At 42.0% G+C, this 14746-nt stretch overlaps 1 protein-coding gene across 2 annotated transcripts in view; it reads right to left on the bottom strand.

The window, feature by feature from the left end:
* Positions 1–297: 297 nt before the first annotated feature.
* The window catches only part of LOC125484372 (splicing regulator RBM11-like), a 14973-nt gene continuing 524 nt past the window's right edge, over positions 298–14746 (bottom strand). The window contains exons 2-6 of one of the 2 annotated variants that reach the window (XR_007263191.1): positions 10898–11060; positions 7123–7183; positions 4950–5052; positions 3763–3871; positions 298–1736 (exon numbers count right to left, since the gene is read on the bottom strand). Coding sequence is in view for 1 of the 2 variants with exons in the window: in XM_048602743.1 (XP_048458700.1) it covers positions 1064–1396; positions 4950–5052; positions 7123–7183; positions 10898–11060 (660 nt within the window). In the remaining variant the exon portion in view is untranslated. The remainder of the gene's footprint in view (positions 1737–3762; positions 3872–4949; positions 5053–7122; positions 7184–10897; positions 11061–14746) is intronic. The other variant, XM_048602743.1, reaches the window with a different exon arrangement.

The raw sequence follows: 14746 nt of genomic DNA, 5'->3' as shown, positions 1-14746 counted from the left end.
ATGATACAAGTGTCTTGGACATCATCTGTAACATATGATTCAATGGAAATGACTGCCAGATTGTTGTTTGACTACTCTGTGGCACAATTCTCTCAATTTTGGCAGAAGTTTCCAGCTGTTAATGGGGAGGGAGGATTTTACATGGCTGACAGAACTGGATTTCCCATTATCCTTTCTGGTATCTAGCTTGATGCCAAGTAGGCCTTCTAACGTCTCTGTTATAGTGCAACTCAAGGAATCTTACTACTGCAGTTACAAAATCTGTAAGAGGCACTGAACACATACAGCAAAATAACGTTTCAAGGTAAGGCAGTGTGCAACAGCATTTAATGTGCAAAAGAGACAATGAATTAGCCAGCTATGAATTTATTGGTATTCCCACCTTCACAGCAGGAACAAGCAGTAGAAGGCAGTGTGGCCTGGAGTAGCGCCACTCCACTCAACCATGCCACCCTCAAACACAGTTCCCCACTAATAGCAAAGATTTGGGTAAGTCTACCATATACTGTTCCCAAGTGCAAGAGCTAGTTACGTATCATTCAGTCAGAAACCAAAACCAATGAAGTATAAAGTGACCTAATGCACTTAAGTTCATCAGTTCAATTGCTCCCATTCGCAATGTTGCTGGTGTGAAGAGGTGGAACCAGCAGAAAGGTACTCCAGTTGCAAAAAGTTCTAAACCTTCTCTCCAGATACACCCTAATTTTGCAGTGACATTATAAGTATTTCACAGTATGAGTGGAGTGTTCATGAAATGTTTCAGACACCCATAAACAATTACATTACTCAACCCCCTGTGATAACACTATCACCATTAATCCATCTTTGTGACACCAGTATTCTCAGAGCCACATTCTCCACCTACTTAATCTTACATCAGGCTGTGGATTTGAGCGTACAATCCAACTTGTCACCTGAAAATTTGTCAGGATATGTTTCTTGTCAAGTGTTACAAAATTGGTCTTATTTCTGTCAGGTCTTTCACACATCTTTACCAGAGGATAAAGGCAGAGCCTCTATTCTGAGCTCCCCCAGTTTCATCCTACCCTCACAACCTTGCGTATCAGTACTTTTTCTTTTTGGATTTGTGCTTTTTGTACTGATGACCCCGCTGCTTGCTGGTTGTCTGGAGCTTTTCCATGCTTCTGTTGTCACTGTCGCTGTCTGATTCCCTCGCTTGTCCTCCTCCACCACTGCTGGAGCAGTTCTCAGGGACTCGGTCCCTCTGTAGACAATTTTCCCATGCAGGCTGATGTGACTTGGACATGTACTCTGACATCGGACTGAAATGGGACATCTGAGCTGGGAGTCCCACTTGTGCCATTGCCTGGTAATATTGCTGCTGCTGAACCATCTGAGAATTGATGTGGTACTGCTGCAGGGCGTAAGTGTTCATCTGAAAAGAGGAGCAGACCAGAATGGTGAACCACCACAAGATTTCTGTCCCTATCCCATCTCCGTTCTGCCCACCCCAGTCAACGCCATGTTTCCCTCCCTCCCTGTGTGCGCTGACGATTTCCAGAGTGCAGTTTTGCAAGCACTGGTTCTCCTCAGACACCTTGAGCCAAGCATGGTCGTCTTCCTCCACAAGATTGTTTCAGGTCTAAAAACCAGCTTGTCCAGCGATAGTGTAGGGAGGGTGTCAGAAAGCCCAAGCCCCCTAGCCCGATGGCACTGCCAACGTTGGCATAAGGTACAGTGGCAGTGAAAAGATGAGCATGATCTTGGGATCGAAGCTGGAGAGACAAGAACACGAGACTCAGGGAGTGTTACTCAACAGGTTCAAAGCTCAGGCGCACAGCTAACTCTCACGTACAGAACTCAGTTTTGACCTTGAGAGGTGATCAGTGAAGTACAAAGCAAGGTCATTAATAGAACTGTATGACCAGGACCATGAGGAATAAGAAAACAAAGGACTTGCATTTATATAGTGCCTTTCACAACCTCAGGATGTCCCAAAGCGTTTTACAGATAATGGAGTGCTGTCATGTTGTAATATCGGAAATGCAACATATAACCACAGCACAGCCATATCAGAATAACACTGAGACTAACAGCATTAAATTATAAGGTAATGTTGTACAAACTGATATTCTCTCTTCCCACATCACCAAGAAAAGATTTAGGGGAGCTTCAGAGGATGGATAGGGTTGATGGAGAGAAACTATTTCCTGTAGTGAACAGATGATCAAGAGCTTGTGGATGCAACCTTAAAATGAGAGCCAGTCCATTCAGAGTGGTGAAAGGATGCACCACTTCCCTTAAAGGGAGTGGAAACCCACAACCTCTTCCTCCAATAAAGCTGTTGATATTGGAGCTCAGCTGAAAATTCTGAAGTGAGCTGTATTTTGTTATGAAAGGTTGGCAAAGGATATAGAACCAAAGTGAGTAGGTAAAGTTAAGATATACATCAACCATCATCTAATTGAGTGGCAAAACATGTTTAGAAGGGATGAAATGGCTTCCCCCATTCCTATATTCATTTCTAAACTAGAACAATAAGAAGAACCCTTCTGTCTTTGCCAAAAGTACCACTGGCCTCGATAAGATTTGATCTGAAAGACGCACTGCCATGAGAGCAACACTTACTCTTGCTGTCAGCCTAGCGTTTGTGCTCAAACCTCAACCAATCTATGACTGTAGGTACTTGGGGAAAATGGGTAAGCTTACAGAGTTATTCAACAGGTTTATGAAGAACAGATAAACAGATTCCCAGTGGGATGCTCATTGCATGGTCCAGCTAAACGTCAACTCCATCATCTTCCAGAACCAAATTCCCATTTCAGTTTCATCCACTCGATCCCTTCTGTGAATGAGATCCTCATCTGCACTTCATGTCATCATAGAGCACTCTCTCTCCAATGCCTTCCATCCTGGACAAATCCCAATTTGCCTAACAGTCTGCATGTGTCTGTTATACCTACTCTTGCCTGTCATCCCAGGCTGCTAATCTCAACTGGTTCCAAACTGGTCTACCATCACCAATGGATTGTCAGCCATCTTATTCACACATACTTCAATAGCACACTGTGTGCAAATTTCTGTGTAAATTTGTTAAAATTTTAATGAAGTAAAATCCGCAAAAGTATCCATTTGGAATACTGAAGCTTACCAACAATAAAGTACAGTGGAACAGCTACTTCAATGGCCTGATCAAGAGTTTGTGTTACTTCACAATTTCATTTTATTTTCAGAGCTACACATTTCAGCAACAAAACCATATTGTGCTTACATGCTCCCAGCCTCTGCCTAGCAGAGGAAATGGTTTCTCTTCATTAACCCTATCCATCTTTTAAGCCACCCTTAAATCTTTACTTGGAGTTGGAGAATATAAGTTTTGCTTGTGTAACATTACCTCATAAGTTAAGCCTTTTAGTCCTAATGTTCTTCTGGTGCAGCTGTGCTGCAGTCACATACCTATATTTCTAATATCACATTGTTTACTCCTTCCATCATTATAAAACTACACCTCCTCTAGTAAGTGTAACCCTCTAATATATGGTTTACCTTCTGATAAAACAATGAACCCTTCACTATATCCCCAGATAAAATAGTGTGCTCTTTGATAAAACAACTGCACTCTCTCACAAAATAGTGTACCAGCTGATAAAATAAAGAACCCTCTGTTATACAAATTATTGTCTGACAGAACACTGCCCCTGTCTGATGTATCATCTGGCGAATTAGTGTTGTCTGTGATAGTGACTTACTGTCTGATAAAATAGTGCACCCTCTGATAAAACAGTGTACCCTCTGACTTACCAACAGCCGCTTCACGGAGAATTTTCTAGTTTATGTAAAAATGGTACATGTGCGTGCATTTTGTCCATCATAATCCAGATGTCAGACTTTGTTATAGGTGCAAAACAAGCTTTAAAAAAGAGAAAGAAAGCCAGTCACCTATTGCTTCTTACCCAGGGCCTGAATCTGAGTATTTTCCAATCTTCACTGTTCCCTGGTGCAACAATTAAACTCAAAATTGGTCTGCCAGCCTGTGTTACATAACAACAATTAAATCTGCAGCCTTCACTAGTTGACCTTAGCAGTATGGTAACATGTTGTGAGTCACAGTCTGGTCGTTATAACACTATCAGTCAGCAGAAATGCCTCACAGTCCATATTTGTTTTGATATTAAATTGTTTTCTCTTCATCAACTTTACACTGCTTGTGCTCCCAGACCTTGGCTAATATTGTTGGTGGATCATGAGTGGGGTTTTCTTTTAGATTAAAAGGGTAAAGATAAGAATTATAAATACTGTCCTCTTGCATTGCAATACCCCAGCTCAGCAACATCTGCTACTAAAACCCGTGTCCTTGCCTGTCATCTTCAGACAATCTTCACCAGAACTCTACTCTCTTGGAAGGTTTTCCATGAATTTCAAATACCACCCATATATCAATTTCCACTAAATTCCATTCATCCTCTGCTTGCTAACCTATGCTGGCTCTTGGTCCAAATGCTTCTATTTTAAAATCACCATTCTTGTGTCAAAATCTCTTCACAGCAGAGCTTGTCCTGCTCTTGAAAGTCTCTGCCATCTCTTGAATGATCCCCACAAAATTCTCCACTCCTCTACCTCTTTCTGGACATGCATCCTTTCACCCAACGGGTGAGGCTGTTTAGACCTCAGACTCTAAAATATCTCCTTGAATTCCTTTGCCTCTCCCCCCACCTTTTAAAGATCTATGTTCCAACCCACTTCTTTAGCCAGGTTTTGATCACCTACTCTCACAGCTATACCTTGGCTTCAGCATCCACTTAAATGATTTATGTCTCTGCAAAGCACCTTGGGATTACCACAATAAAGTCACTATATAAATGCAAGTTGCTGTTGTAAGGAATATAGTCTGCGTCCTCGAAAAAGTGGCAGGTTACCTACTGTACAAGGCCATAGGCCTGATAGACCTCAAGCTTCCAATCCACAGGACTTCATAACTTCATACTTACCATAGTTTGCCAGTAGTAAGGGTCAGGGTTGACATGGTTGTTCATGGAGTATGGTGGAGTTAGATACAGCGAAGAACCTGGTCTGTCTTGGAATGGAGGGTTCCTAAAACAGTGCACAGTAAACGTGTTATTAGAAGACTAAAGGAGACAAGAATGGACATGTGCATGACCCTTGGCTCACTGCCTTATAACGGCACCAAGGTTTTAAAATATTCATCTTGGCTCTCAGATCCCTCCATGGCCTCACCCTATCTATTTCTCTGCAAACTTTTCCAGTGTTAGAACCCTCCAAGACCTCTGCGCTCCTCCAGTTCAGGTGTCCAGTGCATTCCCAACTTGTATCGCTCCACCTCTGGCAGTCACAACTTCAACTGTTGGGTGCCAAAGACTGGAATTCTCTCTCAAAACCGCCCTCTCACTTTCATATTCTTTTAAGAACATCACTATAGCCTCCCTCTTTGACCATCTTTTGGTCAGCTATCCTAACATCAGTTTAAGGTGCTATATGCAGTAAATGCAAGTTGTAAGCATGTACTGGATTACAGAGAAACATATCATTTGGACCAAGAGGTATGTTTAAACTTCACAGAGGTTCCTCATCTGAATGTATTTCTATCCTTTTTGTCTTAGTAATCATCCAGTCACATTTTGACTACATCCAAGCTTTTTATCTGAATGATTTCCCATGGTGACAAGTTTCACATTCTAAGCAGTGGGCAACAAAATTGCTCCTTAAATAAAAACCAAAAGAACTGTGAATGTTGTAAATCAGCAACAAAAACAAAGTTGCTGGAAAAGCTCAGCAGGTCTGGCAGCATCTGTGAAGGAAAAAATAGAGTTAACATTTTGGGTCCAGTGACCCTTCCTCAGCAAAATTGCTCCTTATTTCTTTATCGCAGGAGTCCGCAACCTACAGCTTCAAAGACTCTTCAACATTTGATCTGCAGCTCTCAACCTTTTCCAATTGGGTTACATTAACATGAAAAAAGCCTTTAAGAAATTAAGTCAATAAAAAAAAATGGTAAGTACTTTTTATTATGGAGATAAAAGTCTAAACTGTGCAGCAACTTTATGGTTTAAAATCATTGCATTAAAAAAAATCACCATGTTCTAAGTAAACCTGTTTGAAAGGTACGGTGACACCATGATTATAGATGATACCTTAACTCTGGTGACCAAATTTTATGGCTATGACCAAGATTTTTGTCTTTTAATTCTGCAGTGAGTAAATCACTTTCTATCTCCCCAAATCCTGTCCTCCATCGACAAAGCACAAGTCAGCAGCATTATGGGACATTCTGCACATTCTTGGATGATTGCAATTCCAATGACATTCAATATCATCAAGGAGAAAATAGCCCACCTGATTGGCACCCATCTACCTCCTTCAACACTTCCTCTCTTCACCTCCAACATACATGGCAACAGTATGCACCATCTATGAAATGCACTGCGATAAAACAGCAGTGATGGCCAGGTGTGTGGTGGCATTGTGTTGTTGCTATGTCACATTGACAGCAGGATGGCTTCTTGTGTAAATTGCTCAGAGATGCTGGGCTGGGCCCTATGAAGAGCTAACTCCCTCTTTTGATTTTCATGTCCCCACTTCCAGCAACAGAAGGAACACGCCTGATTTCCAAACTGATCCTTGTGACAGCATCACAGTCGAGATAGGAAACTAAGTGACGTGGGTTTATTGAATTGTGCCAGCCCACAGACTAATGTTCCAACATACACTGCTACAAGTTACTGGGGTGGGTGTCTTCCTTTGATAAAAATGTGTTTAATTTCCCCAAGGGGTTGGTTAACTCAATTGGCCTGGATGACTGGGTTTGTAACACAATGAATCCAACATTGTGTGTTCAATTCCATACCTGCTGTGGTCACCATGAAGGTTCCACCTTCTGAACCTTACCCCTCACCTAACGATGATGACCCTCACATTAAATCACCAATTGTCTCTCTCTAACAAGAAAGCAACCCTATGGTCCTCCGGGACTATGGTGACTATACTTAACACCCATCTTTTACTCCTTCTCTCCTGGTTCTTGCATTTCTTATATATAGCAGCCTGGAAAGGACCCAGTGTGAGATCTCACACTCAAAAATCTTTGGAACCTGCAGAAAGATCTCACATTTTATTTTGTAGCAACGGAAAAGGTTTATTCAGTACCTGAAGCTCTCTTGTGGTGCTTGGCACGGTGAGTTTTCCAACCCCACTGTATGGGAGCTCCCTGAAACAAAGACAAACACATCGCCACTGCTAAACTCATAAAAACTCATTAGTTACAATGCACTGTCAAAAAAATCTCAAGCTACCATATCTTGTTTTACACAATGCAACGTCAGAATTAGAAATATGGGTCTCTTCAAGGAACAACCAGAACAGCTCCACAGTTGCATGAAAGTAGCATTGGACTTTATATTTAAATATATTATCTGGTTGGTGAAAAAAAAGTAGCCCCCTTCCAATTCCATTTTAATTTAGCCCCCTCTCTCTCTTCTTAGCCTCCCCTACTTTTGTTCTTGCTGCCCTTCTCCTCGTGTGTGATGTGTCTTGTTAATTTCTGGTTTAGCAGATTACTTGATGGTAGGCCATCAGAAAAAAAAAAAATCAGGGTCCTCAGGGGCACTTGTGACATAGTGGTAACGTCTCTACATTTAAAGTGAGAGACCCGGGTTCAAGCTGCACCTGGTCCAAAGGTGTATAATAATATCTCTGAAAGATTAGAAAATATCAAGAACTGGGTCCTTGTTATTGTGCGCTGCTCCTGCCAAGCAGAGCTTGTAATTTGTCAATTGTTTAATTCATCAAATAGGTGATTTGGTGGTTTATGAACAAAAAAAACTGGTCCTTGGAGGGATCTAATGGTGCAATGGTTTATTCCTACCTCTGGGCCAGAGGCCTGGGTTCAAGTCCCAGCAGCTTCAGTGAATGCACAGTTGATTTAAAAAACAAACTTGAGTGGGTGATTTGATAGTAGATCATTTGTTTTCTTTTAAAAAGACTGTTTTTATGTGGACACCATGCGTGCATATCTCTCTTTCCAATACAATTTTGATTTCATCCCTCTCTCTTTTCCTATCTATCTTCAATTTTTGTTACTTGCACTTTTTTTTTAAAAGAGCTGTGTTCTATATTAAGTATTTGTTTAATTAAGTGTTGTATTTATAAGAGAACTGTGTATGGGCTGCTTCTGGAAAGTGAAAGGATCCAGAAGGAAAAGTTGGAAACTGGTGTTTGTACTAAACTACTGATTTACATTAAAAACCTTGTAAACCTCTAAAGGTCTTTTGCTGTCTAATTCTACATAAAGATATTTGTCTGTTAACCGTGGCATACTTGTTTTAAACATTAAGGTCACCAACTCAGAGTGACCTAACCATTAACATAACATTTTGTTTATGTAAAGATTCAACTTCAATTGCAACCACGATCAATTTGCTCCCACAATTTAATTAAGATCTTATGATCAAAAAGAATGTTTTGTGAGACTGTCACATTTAATATTCACAGGTCCAGATGTCCATTACCCTCTCTACGAAGAAGTGCTTCTTGACATTACTTCAGACGCTCCCTGGTGAACTCTAAGATTAAGTCCCATTGTCCTGGAATTTCTCCACCTAGGGAAGAGCTTTTCCTTTCTACCTAACCCCACCCCCCCCACTCCCTTAAATCACCTTAAACATCAGGATTTTATCACCCTTTAAACTTCTTCACTGTTGTTGAATCAAAATCCCTGAGCTCTTTCCCTAATAGCTCCTACATGACACAGACTGCAATAGTTCAAGACAGCAGCTCACAACCACCTTGTCAAGGACAGCAAGGGACAGGCAGCAAATATTGGCCTTGCCAGCAATTCTCATCTCCACTGAATAAATAAAGCAAAAACCTACCTTTAATCTGTAGCGGTGGTAGGAACTGTTTTGAATCAAACACCCGACTATTTCTTCAATGGTCAACTTGTATTAAAAGGATTTTTAAAAATTCATTCACGGGATGAGGGTGTCACTGGCTAGGCCAGCATTTATTGCCCATCCTGTGAATCCCAGAGGGTAATTAAGTGTCAACCACATTGCTGTGGTTCTGGAGTCACATGTAGGCCAGACCAGGTAAGGATGGCAGTTTCCTTCCCTAAAGGGCATCAGTAAACAGATGGGATTTTCCAACAATCGACAATGGTCTCATGGTCATCACTAGACTCTTAATTCCAGATTTCTATTGAATTCAACTTCCACCATCTGCCATAGTGGGATTTGAACCCACATCCCCTGAACATTACCTGGGTCTCTGGGTTAACAGTCAAGTGATAATACCACCTGGGTGACTTCACCTAATGACGATATCCGATAAAATGATCCTAATAACCATCCACTCCTTCAAGGGGTTAATGGAAATATTCATTTCACGTTAAATTCAGCAGGTGGATTTGAAATTCTCATGTACAATTCAGACAAAAGCACATAATCATAACAACAATCTATTGCAGGACCCAAGGAGTGATACATCATTAGATGCATGGTCTTTCGGATAAGTGGAACTGAGGTCCTGTTGATGAATTGAAAGGATTGCCTGGCACTTTTCGAAGATGGTTGAGGGATGGATTCAGGCCAAGACACAGGGAAAACCTACCACCAATAAAACAGGAACAAAAACAAAGTTGCTGGAAAAGCTCAGCAGGTTTGGCAGCATCTGTGGAGGAGAAAACAGAGTTAACGTTTCGGGTCTGGTGACCCTTCCTCAGAACTGCCAATAAAACAGAACTCACCAATAAAACAGATCAGCTGGACATTTGCTGATTCTGGGACATTGCTACAAACAAGAGGACAATTCTGGTTGTCTATTTAACAACAGTGACGATACCTGATTATGTGCTCTTTGCATTCTTAGCCCAAAAAAAATGTTATTTTTAGATCAGGATCTGATGCCTCTCTGCTCCTATGATGCTGCTTGGCCTGCTGTGTTCATCCAGCCCTGCACCTTGTTGTCTCAGATTCTCCAGCATCTGCAGTTCCTACTATCTCTGATTCAATTTTAACCCCACTGCGAAGCCTCTTCTAAGGATGCCTAGCCTGAAGAAGTTACCCTCCTCCCTCCAGCCTCTCTGCTCCTATGACGCTGCTTGCCCTGCTGTGTTCATCCAGCCCTGCACCTTGTTGTCTCGGATTTTCCTCCTCACAGGATCGAGCAGATTGAGATCAACGATAGCCTGGAGTAGCACTCTTGGCCCTGGGTCAGGAAATGGATCATTCAAGTGTTCCTCCAAACACCTAAATGAACAACGGAGACCATCATTCCAGCTTGGTGATGAGGAAGGCAGTGCCGTGCTATGAGGTGCTGTTTTCAGATGTGATACTAAGCAGGCTTCAGCTCAGGTCAGCATGAAAAGTCCCACGGCCACCATTCAGAAGGGGAGAATGAAGTTCTCACTGGTGTCCTGGGCCCTCAACAAAAATCACGAAAACAATTGATTTGGGTCATTATCGTTGGTGTCAGCAGCAGCTTGCTTTACACAAGTTGGCTGCCACATTTCCCATATTGCAAGGGTGGCCACACTTCCAAAGTAGTTAATTGGTTGTCAAGTGCTTTAGGACACCTTGAGCTGGTGAAGGGTGCTATTTAAATGCAGGGCTGCCTTTACTGTCTGCCACTACGTGAAGCATTCTGCTCTATATTGACAGTGAGCACCACCACTCAATAGGGGAGAAATGTGTGGTTTTTATTTGCAGTAGAATAGCAACATTGCCATGTCTCCTTCCCAGATTACCTCAAGCTACGTAGTATTCCCTGACTACAAAGGCCTCCACAGTCACAGAGGTCTGACTGATTGGCTGCTCTGGGGGGAAGCCAGGAGGCTCTAATACAGTTCCACCTCCATTATAACAGAAATCAGGGCCTCGAAATATACTGGCACTAACCCGTTAAAACATAGAAGCACGCCACATACCAGAGCGATACTGCAGATTCAGCGGTCTGCCATATAATCTGATTCCATTTAGCAAGGTGATGGCATATGGAACGGACTCTGTGTGCTTGAAGCAGACGAACCCATAGGTCTTCTGCCTGCCATCTTTGTCTTTAGCGATGTGCACCTTGGTCAAAGGCCCAGCCTGCAATCACACACAGAAGCACATGTCAGATGACTGACCTGCTAGCACCATGGAATCTTACAGTACATTCATCCCATCATGTCTGCGGTGCTTCTGTCTAAAAATATTTGGACAAATACTTGGTAGACTCTGGAGGGAGAGAAGAGCTGTCATAACTGAGAAGCACGACCAAAGAGCTGGCACAGACACGGTGGGATGAATGGGCTTTTTCCATATGAAAACTTTGATTCAAAGAGACTAAATATACTCTTGTTAACAAATGGGATTTAGAATTATTAGAAGTGCATTGTGAATAGGTGAGTCAAATAGGCCGAGTCCCTTCTGCCTGGACCTGCTGCTACCTGCTGTAGATTGCAGTTTTCGGCAGATGAAAGAAGGCAAATTTTACAGCATCTTACTGAGGCCAACAGAGGGAGCTGGGCATCAAAAGCTTCATGTGAGGGCAAAATAATTTTACTTAAAATTTTTAAATTAATACACTAGCAAATAAATAGGTGATTCAGCTCAACAGATTCAAACCCTAACTTTTAGCCATTTTCAAATCTTTTCCATCTAAATCCCTCAAGACAATTGTTATTTCTCCCTTTCGCATGTTTTTCTACCTTCTCCTTAAAAACATCTCTTGCTGCTCACCTTTGTTGTCTCAAGTGACATCTTTCATTTGTAAAGGAAGAATGTGCAAGGTGACACAGAAGAAGGGGGAGAACAGGACCAGGTAGATTGCACATTTGGAGAGCTGGCGCAGGCATGGTGGGACAAATGGTCTTGGTCAGAAATGAAATAATACTGTGGTGCAAGACTGCACCGAGAGACTTAAAAAAGGGGCAGAAAAGAACACTTCACCTCATGCCCATTCTCCTCAAAACTCTGTACATTCTGCCTTTTTAGATAACCATCAGGCAGTGTATTCCAGAACCCTGCCACTTGAAGTGTGATAAAAGTTGTTTGATAGCATAAACAAAAACAGAAATTGCTGGAAAAAATGTTCTAAAGGGTCACTGGACCCAAAATGTTAATCCTGCTTTCTCTCCACAGATCCTGCCAGACCTGCTGAATTTTTCCAGCAATTTCCATTTTTGTTTCTGATTTCCAGCATCCACAGTTCTTTGGGATTTTTTTGTTTGATGCCACTTTTGCCAATCACAACTGCATAGCCCTGGGAGACATGGGTTCAAGGATCCATCCAGCATCTTTCTCCACAAGTGTATTTAACAAAGTTAATATATGAGCAGTCATTTCAAGCGAGCGACATTTATTTAAAGTTTGTGAGGTTGGCACAAGGGTATTTTCAGGGAATTCAGATTTGGGGGATATTTTCAAGGCCAGAATTGAGGGAAGACGGTTTTTTTGGGATGCATTTGATAGGAGTATTTCAGAGTGGTCTCTGGAAGGAATGAGTTGAGAGACGCACAGAGTCATAATGCAGGGAAACAGACCCTTTGGTCCAACCAGTCCATGCCGACTACAATCCCAAACTAAATTAGTCCCAACTGCCTGTGCTTCTAAACATTGTAACTGTACCTGCTTCCACTACCTCCTCAGGAAGTTCATTCCACACACTAACAACTAATGTTGCCCCTCATGTCTTTTTTAAATATTTCTCCTCTCATCTTAAAAATATGCACCCTCGTCTTGAAATTCCCCATCTTAGGGAAAAGGCACCTGTCATTCAACTTATCTATACATCTCATCATTTTATAAACCTCGATAAGGTCAATTCCCAACCTCCTACGCTCCAGTGAATAAAGTCCCAGCCTCTCCTTATAACGCAAACCCTCCATTCCTGGCAACATCCTAGTAAGTCTCTTCTGATCCCTCTCCAGCTTAATAATATCCTTCCTATAACAGGGAGACCAGAACCAGACTCATTGTGTACAGAAGTCATACTGGGGCATAATTTCTAGGGCAGTCCCTAGGCTAGAAGATGTAGGGTGAGATTTACAGGAACATTTCAGTGTGCCTTTTCTGATGTCGGGTGAGCTATCTTCGGAGGTTCATATTTGGGGAAGAACATCTTTTGGGAGCCATGTTTCTTATGGATAGATTTTATGAATATATTTCAGATTGGACTCTCAGCAAAGAGTGGGTTTCAGGATTGTTTCCAGGAGATTAATAGATGCAGCAGTTCTTTTTTGGGGTAGAATTTCTGAAGGACAATTTTCAGGAGGCAGATCTCCAGCAGTGAGGTTTTCTAGGTGAGTCTTTTTTTTTGGGGCTTATATCAGGTTGGGTTTCAGGAAAGTGATTGAGCAGTGTTTTCAGGAATATTTTCAGGGGTATGTGCAGAAGCAGTTTGATGGATATTTTCGAGAGTATTTTCAGGAGTATCATGACAGACACCTTCAGAGGTATTTAAGGAGTATTCTGTGCGGTATTTTCATCGGTATCTTCAGCAGTATTCTCATGGGTACTTTCAGGAGGGTTTTGGAGGTACATTCAGAAATGTTCTTGGAGGTATTCACAGGGGCATTCTTAGGGGTATCAAAAACAGAAGTAGCTGGAAAAGCTCAGCAGGCCTGGCAGCAGAGATAGTAGGAACTGCCAATGCTGGAGTCTGAGATAACAAAGTGTGGAGCTGGAGGAACATAGAACATAGAACATTACAGCGCAGTACAGGCCCTTCGGCCCTCGATGTTGCGCCGACACACAGGCAGCATCTGTGGAGAGAAATCAGAGTGAATGTTTTGGGTCGAGTGACCCTTCTTCAGAACCCATTCAACATTGCAGAAATAGCGATGATTCCAGGTAGATTCAAAGCACGAAGGATGAAAATGGAGTTGGAATCCACATGGGGTGAGTCTGAGCCACAGGCAGTCACGGAGGAATGTGATGTGGCCATGCAAACAAGTTTTAGCAAATAAAAACTGAAAGAACTGCAGATACTGTAAATCAGGAACAAAAACAAAGTTGCTGGAGAAGTTCAGAGATAACAAGGTGTAGAGCTGGATGAACACAGCAGGCCAAGCAGCATCAGAGGAGCAGGAAGGCTGACGTTTCGGGCCTACACCCTTCTTCAGAAGCTCAGCAGGTCTGGCAGCATCTGAAGGGATCAGTTCTGAGGAAGGGTCACCTGACCCGAAACGTTAACTCTGTTTTTCCCTTCACAGATGCGGCCAGACCTGCTGAGCTTCTCCAGCAACTTTATTTTTGTTCCAAGTTTTAGCAAATACCTGGTCAAATCTGATTTGTTTCTGATTTACAGCATCCGCAGTTCTTTAGTTTTTTATTGGGGTATGTCTGGGAGTCTTCACAAGGGTACTCTTAGCTATTTTCTGGGATATTCTTACTGGGTATTTTCAGAAGAATTCACATGGATATTTTGAGATGTACTCTCAGGTGTTTTCAGAGATATTTTAAGGGGTATTCTGAGGGACATTGAGGAATATTGTCAGGAATATTTTCATGGGTATTTTCAGAGGTATTTTGAGGGATATTAAGGGATATTTTCAGTATTTTAAGGGATATTGAGGGGTAATTAAGTGACATTAAAGGATATTTTCAGGAGTATTTTAGGGGACATTGAGTGATATTTTCAGGAGTATTTCAAAGGATATTTTCAGGGACAGTGAGAGACCTTTTCAGGAGTATCTCAAAGGATATTTTCAGGGACATTAAGGGATACTTTCCAGAGTATTTTGAGGGACATTAAGGGATATTTTCAGGAGTATTTTAGGGGACATTAAGGG

Source organism: Rhincodon typus, chromosome 11 (assembly GCF_021869965.1).
Source record: "Rhincodon typus isolate 14 chromosome 11, sRhiTyp1.1, whole genome shotgun sequence".
In the NCBI taxonomy this organism is placed as follows: Eukaryota; Metazoa; Chordata; class Chondrichthyes; order Orectolobiformes; family Rhincodontidae; genus Rhincodon; species Rhincodon typus.
This window is presented reverse-complemented; position numbering and strand designations above follow the sequence as displayed.